Here is a 7,201-nt window from a genome sequence, read left to right on the forward strand (position 1 = left end):
CAAAACTTTTTTATTGTCAAATTTTAAACTACACTACATGCCCTTAGAACAGACTCAGAACTACACATACCTTGGTATAAGCATCAGTAACACAGGATATCAAGATACTGATGTGTGCAATATGATGTCTGGAACAACTTAGCATTACATTTTTGTAATCCTTTCCAAAATGCTATTTTATCAGTTTACTTCATATATTCTATTTGCAATGCCATATTCCAGTCATTTTAGCATGATGAAGTGAATTTCTTAAATGAATATAAACTTATCATAACCTTATGTCTTCCTGTGGTGTTACTTATAAAAGCAAAAAATATCAATACAATGTCATCAAATGTAACACTGTTCTAATGGCCATAATCATTATGAAATTTATTTGCTTAGTATTGATTTTTATTGTCATATGTGTGAGCACAATCTGTGTCAATATACATCACACTGTAGATCTGAATTGACAACATCATAGTCCTCTGTGGTAAAACAGTTCATCAGTACTGGCCTGCGACTGAAACTCCTCTTCTAAATTCTCCTTCTTAATCTGCAATCAGAGAAATAAAACACTTATTTGATTTAGGTTCTTAGCTTTGGTGAGTGTTACTGATATTGCAGATTATTCAGAGACTTGATGTGTATTTACATAATTATTTTTTACACTGTATGCCAACCTGGCTTGTAAGCACTTTACAATTATAGAGGGCCGTCTCATTACACCCTTAAAAATGATGCCACAACTAAATAGATCAATACGAACAGCAAGTCCAATGCATATTACCTTGCCAAGCTGTGGATAAAGACTAAAGGACACAGGAATCATCAGACCAAAAACGATGGCAGTAGTGATGTGTCGAACAGGTGCGATTATCATTGGGTTTCTTTGGACGAACTTTGCCCTAAGACAAAAGCAGAGTTAATGTTTTCACACTATCAAAACTTTGAATAAAGTGTTGGATGACAAAACTTTTAAAAGGTACCTTTTGAGAAGAACTAACAATAAACTTGGAACAGTTGCAGTGGTGCCAAAGAGAGTCGCTCTTGAGAGGGTCGTCTCCTTTACAGCCTACAAATGATGCCACAATTAACATAAAAATACAGGTACATCACATGTAAAATTGAGGATTTCAAGTAGATAGGACTTTAGTCTTGCATGACTACAAAAAATGCATGAGGCATTGCCATACGGAGGGACTTCCATAAAGGGACTTTATTTTTTTTGTCAAATTCCTTTTTAATCAATTCAACAAGAAGTTTTGCTAACATGTTGTACATTCACCTTTGAACCAGCTTTTTTGGAGACTCCGACAGGATTTCCCTTAGAATCAAACACTCGTATTCCATTTTCTGCTTCTTCACTTCTCACCACCATTACACTAAATGCAGCTAGACAAGCTGGAGACCAATGTGCAAATGAAGTAACGGGTATTAAAAATCAATTGACATTAAACATACCATGTACTAACACATTACAAAGCTTGTAAGACTACTTAATACTTTGGTCAAAAGTAGTAAAACAAGTAGTAACAGTCAATGGACTACCAATAAAAATAAACTCTAAGGGGAGGTTTCCCAGACAGGGCTTATTCTAGTCCCAGACTAAAATGCACGTTTGAGCTGGCTTAACTTAAAAACATCTTGCACTGGCATATCTTAACATATACTAGTCAACATTTGAAGTGGATCAAAACCTTTAATAAAAGTTGTCTTCAAAATTTTAACAATACCTGTTTTTGTCTTAGGACCACTTTGATCAACTTTTTTGATCCACTTTAAATGTTGACTAGTGTATATCAGTGTCATTGTTTTGTCACAAGATGCAAACCAGTATTGGTTTTTGTAAGGTATGTTTATAAAAACTACTTAAATGTCCTAATGACTAAGGTCTAGTCCTGCATTAATCTAAACCCTATCAGGGAAACTGCCCCTATTGTGCAAACTGCTGCTCATACCTGAGAGTGGAATGGGCAACACAGATCTAGAGAAGGACTCAGTCACAGCACTGATCAGTCTAAAACGCTTAAGTAAAATCTGAGGAAGAGCCTGAAAAAGAGAGTCCACACAAAAAATACTGTTTTATTCATTTAAATCAGATTAAATTAATTGCTGTAATTCCTACCATCATATCATTCTCTCACCCCTGCACACGTTGAATAAGCAACTGTTCCAGTAATAAGAAGAGATTGTTTGAATGATGTTTTGTTATCCTGAGAAAAAAACAGAAATTTGTTCAAATTTGTGGTTAAAACGGACAACTTTTGAAAAGTAAATTATTTAAAGTATGTAAAAAATGTTTACCACAGTCGCTGTTGCATTTCTGTTAGCATGATTGAATCCTGCACAGTAAGTGTGTAGTAAAAACTACAACAACAAAGTCAAAGATTCTGTCACTAAAACTGTTAGTGAGTTAACATAAAAAAAAAACATAAATGAAGGATGTCCTTACCTGCCAAAACAAGGCAGGTTTAACACCTTTGTGGGGTATTAAACTTGCAACCACCTGTTGAATAAAACATATTTCATTGTTTCATGTATTTAATGTGTTGCTTAGCATAATTTGTATATTAAATATGAAGACTCACCAAAGGAGCGGATATAGGTAGAAAAACTAAAAAAAGAAATAGATAATGTAATCAGAGAACGACAAATTCAATTTATATTTAAAGTATACACAAATTGCTGTACACAATAAACAGTTTCTTAAAGGTGACATAGAATGATTGAACGGAGTATTTATCCTTGTTCTGTGATGTGGCATGTAGACAAAAATTTTTTTGTTTGGGTCTGTAATGCCTTAGAAGCTTCCTAAAACCCTCTCTCAGATAGCTCTATTAGGGTGGGGGATTTTAAACAAGTGGTTTTGCACCTATTTGGCTCCCCCTACTGGCTTAACTTGCAATCTCATTACTGATTGGCTGACTTTGCTGCCACTCAAAAAATGTAGCCAATTATTTTAAAGTGGAGGGGCAGTTAGATGCCTGTGATGTCATAAGCATCAGTTTTTCAGATTGGGCCGTTTTCTGGCTGACATTTCTAAAAGAAGAATTTCTATGAGACTGAGATGTTTAGCACTTTTTGTATGTTTGTGAATGTGGGTAGACTACCATTATTCAACAAAGACAAGGTAAAAATGTTTTTTCATTCTCTGTCCCCTTTAAAAATTACCAACAAAGATACAGTACATCAAGTGTGTTACCTTGTGGACGGAAAAATGGCGAAATGAAAGATCCAGTATCAGCATGGACAGATGACTATAGATGCAAACAACTTTTTAGTTTCATGCTAAATCAATTTGCCTACACCTTATCTGAAACTTGTCAATAAAAAATCTTATCATCTGTAGGGCATACGTAGTTTCAAAGTAAATATTTATGTAGTAACTGCAAATTCAAAGTAACTTACAAGAGATATTAACCAAGCATCAGAAACCTAGAAAGATATTAAATCATATTAATGTATTAATTCTTAAAGCCTTTAAATGGGAAGGGGAAAAGTCAGCCTACTTTGTCACTTTTACGTTGATGTCCTTCATTTTGAAGCAGAATGCGGGCTTGTTGAATTTCAGCCTATGAAAGAAAGCAAAGGCATTTTATCCAGGTCTTTTGCTATGCAGTAGGTAAAGGAGCGATGATAATAACATATGTTATACACCTGTGAAGTGCACGTGCCACTGTCAGGTTTGCAGAGAACAAATCTGACATCACTAAGCTTTTTACTGCAAGGGGATTGTTTGTGTGCACTACAGTAAACAACGGGATATACGCGCTACTCACCTCTGATGATAACACTAAACTGGGATCGAGGATTTTGAACCACAGACGAAGGCGGCTCAGAAAAGACTGAAAAGGTATAAAATAATTTGAAATGTCGCACATAAAATGATTCAAATTATGTTTACTGATAATTAACCTGTACCTTGTCATTGTTCTGCCAGTACTGCAAGTTGGGATCCATTTCAGATTCGAAAATAAAGATTTATTAAGAACATCACCGATTCATTTTCTGTTTTACTCAAAGATTAATATTTTAAGGTCAGGCAGAAAACGCATACACATGTGTGCGACACTTCCGCATGTCACGTGTTACTCAGATTGCATCCAATGACAGGCAAGGTTTTGAGCACACAGCATGATTAGTACATTTGCAATGCATTTTTTAATTGAAACATACATTTAAACATTTTGTCATATTACTATACCCCTAATTTGTCAATGCTCTTAAAACAAATATTGCTATTATGCTCTATATCTAAATTAATAAAAAATTTAAATGTTTTAATGCTCACAGTGTTGCCATGACAATTAGGCAATTTATATTTTAACTTGCATCGAGTTTTGTTCATCGAGGTTAATCTTAAAGTAAGGTGGTTTTATTTGTTAAAGCAGACGGTGTTAATTTATTCTACTATTTATTGATTTTTAAGATGAAATTGAAATTGTGTGGTATGCGCAACAATGGCAGTACATTATGTAAATATTTTAGGTGGCATATTTTTTGCTTTGTTTTGGGCGCGTGACATTGGGATGGTTTTTATTGGCCATTTGGTATGGTTTCGTTACGCAGATCTGGCAACTCTGATGCTCACACGAAGGTGCACACATACAGGCAAGATGGCAGCCACCATTGGGAGACTTCTCGCGACTTCTGTAAGTTAAACTTATCAGTATGCCACCTTAACCTCTTTCTCGAATAGTTAATTTACCACAAATAATAAACTCATTTACACTGAAGCGCATGTCTGTGTAAAATAAGTTTAGGTTTACTGCGCCATGCCGCCGCCACTGTTCGTTCGTATTTAACCTTAACGTTACCTCACCTGCCTCTTATACAACGATAATGACGGTCAAATGAACTGTCATACGCCGTGTTTCCAGTTACCAGTGCATTTATAGTTACGCACAAGTTGTTTGAATTTGTTTGTCATTAATAAATGGGCACATCTATGCATTGCAGTGCGTTATTTGACAGTTTGCACGATGTCAGGGCGTTATCTTTGTAAAACTGATAACAGCTTCTGTACAACAGACACGAAGAGCTGCAGTGAATGGACTGAGGGCCTTCATCCCTCACACTGGAGCTTCAGTGATCAGAGCCCCGAAAACCCTGTCTTGCACTGCCACACAAAAGGCTTGTTTCTCAATCAGTGAGTGTTTGAAAGAGTAATGTATTGTTCACATTTATTAAAGTTAACAGTTAAATGAAAAGCTTTACCTTTTATTTACAATAATCAATGGTTTGTACATCAGGCACGGCTAAATGGGCTCCAGCAGTAACTCAACCAGCTCCTCACTTCAAAGGCACTGCTGTTATTAATGGAGAGTTCAAGGAAATCTGCCTTGAAGATTTTAAGGGCAAATATTTGGTCCTTTTCTTTTACCCACTTGATTTGTAAGTTATTTTTTGGTTATTTCTTATTCTGTTCAACTTCACAACTTGGTGGATATTTAACATATTGGTTAGGTCTGGTATTTTGGTAATGAACTTGCATTTTGGATAAGATCATTTTAGGGAGTGTTGTACAAAAGCCTGCACATGCTTGTGCAGCATTTCATTGAAATTAATATGAGCTGGTAATGCATCTTACATTATTATTGCTAAAAAAGTAAATATATTGCTCTGCAGTTATTTTTAATGTTTGGTTTCTGCCCACTCGGCAGCACGTTTGTATGTCCCACAGAGATCATTGCCTTCAGTGACAAAGCTAATGAGTTTCGGGATGTAAACTGTGAAGTAATTGGAGTGTCTGTGGACTCTCATTTTACCCACTTGGCATGGACTAACACCCCAAGAAAGGTATATGCTGCCGGTCAGGTTCAAACTCAAACCCAGTTCAGTTTACATGTGCATAGGCAATATAATTGCAGTTTAAACATTCAGAGCAACATTCCTGATAAGTTACATAATTTATTCTCAGTCCTCTAAAGAAGATCAGGGATCAAAACTGCCTTAACTTTGCTAATATGCGAACTGAACTTTGTCCACTGTGTTTTTTTTCCTGTAGAGTGGAGGATTAGGGAAAATTCACATTCCCCTGTTGGCTGACCTAACAAAGCAAGTGTCCAGAGACTATGGGGTCCTACTGGAGGGCCCTGGCATTGCTTTAAGGTAAACCAAATAATGCTGCTAAATGTGGCCATTATGCTAAAAAGCAATGGGTATAGTAAATTATTTTATGTGTCTTTATTTTAATTATTCTTAAGGAGCTACTTTGCAAGGCTGGATTGTTTTCTTGGTTTCTACAGAATTTTCTTGGGGGAATCTATAAGAAACATCACCAAATGTTTTACTTTTTAGGGGGCTTTTCCTAATTGACCCTAATGGAATTATCCGACACATGAGTGTAAACGACCTGCCAGTTGGGCGCTCCGTTGAAGAGACTATTCGTCTGGTTAAGGCCTTCCAATTTGTGGAAACCCACGGAGAAGTCTGTCCTGCCAGCTGGACCCCAAAATCACCCACGGTAAGGTTGAACTCTTTTTAGGATTAACCCTGCCTGTGAAAACACAGTTAAAGGTGTAGCAGAGGATTTTCTCGAATTTTAGAAAAGAACCGCCTTCTTCACTTTCTAAAAAAATGCAATTTCGCAACACTCCTGATTGACAACTAGGAGGACCAATAGTTTTGATGATCCACCCAGAAAAAGAAAATCCTCCGCAATACCTTTTAAGTCTTTTATTTTGGCAATTTACTGTTTTCTACATTAAATCTTTCTACCTAAAGAACATTCTGCTAAATATAACCTTTAATGTTGACTAAGGTAATGTCAGAGATTGAAATCAAACTTTGATGCTCCAAATCTCAAAATTAGATTGAGACTTTAGCATGGATTTCACAAACCCGGTCACCAGTGGCGATTGAATAGTAAATCATTTGTAAGGTTTTTAGTTGTAGTTTTGTAGCTTTTATATAATTGCTGTTTTTTGTCTTTGTCTGCTGTTTTAGATCAAGCCAACACCAGATGGCTCGAAGGAATACTTTGAGAAAGTCAACTAAATCCCCTGAAACTACTGATACAGACAGATCATACAAACTCCAAAACAAATCTACAGATTTCATGTATGAGTATAATGACAGTAGAATCTGTTTTGATTTGATTTGCCAAGCGATGTAAATAAAAATGACATCTGTGTTAAAACACTCTTAATTTCTTGCCTTTGAAGATACTCTACATAAACCGTGCTTTACTGTCCGATGCAACATAACACTGTTT

The 7,201-nt window shown here is 35.9% G+C and overlaps 2 protein-coding genes across 2 annotated transcripts; one reads left to right on the plus strand and one right to left on the minus strand.

Moving 5' to 3' along the window:
• Positions 1-33: 33 nt before the first annotated feature.
• sfxn4 (sideroflexin 4) lies at positions 34-4,508 on the minus strand. The gene is made up of 14 exons (XM_065296971.2): positions 3,907-4,508; positions 3,765-3,830; positions 3,495-3,557; positions 3,394-3,420; positions 3,188-3,242; positions 2,574-2,599; positions 2,438-2,491; positions 2,290-2,352; positions 2,130-2,198; positions 1,944-2,034; positions 1,271-1,386; positions 972-1,057; positions 773-890; positions 34-538 (listed from the first exon to the last, which is right to left on the minus strand). The coding sequence occupies exons 1-14, from the start codon at positions 3,943-3,945 to the stop codon at positions 461-463; spliced, it is 951 nt and encodes a 316-aa protein (XP_065153043.1). The 5' UTR covers positions 3,946-4,508; the 3' UTR covers positions 34-460.
• On the plus strand, positions 3,727-7,126 carry prdx3 (peroxiredoxin 3). Its single transcript, XM_065296972.2, has 8 exons — positions 3,727-3,838; positions 4,555-4,637; positions 5,017-5,134; positions 5,238-5,379; positions 5,649-5,784; positions 5,993-6,096; positions 6,286-6,451; positions 6,934-7,126. Exons 2-8 carry the CDS (start codon positions 4,569-4,571, stop codon positions 6,982-6,984), a joined length of 786 nt encoding a protein of 261 aa, XP_065153044.1. The 5' UTR covers positions 3,727-3,838; positions 4,555-4,568; the 3' UTR covers positions 6,985-7,126.
• The last annotated feature ends 75 nt before the right edge of the window (positions 7,127-7,201 follow it).

The sequence above is a fragment of the Paramisgurnus dabryanus genome, chromosome 20 (genome assembly GCF_030506205.2).
Source record: "Paramisgurnus dabryanus chromosome 20, PD_genome_1.1, whole genome shotgun sequence".
NCBI lineage: Eukaryota > Metazoa > Chordata > Actinopteri > Cypriniformes > Cobitidae > Paramisgurnus > Paramisgurnus dabryanus.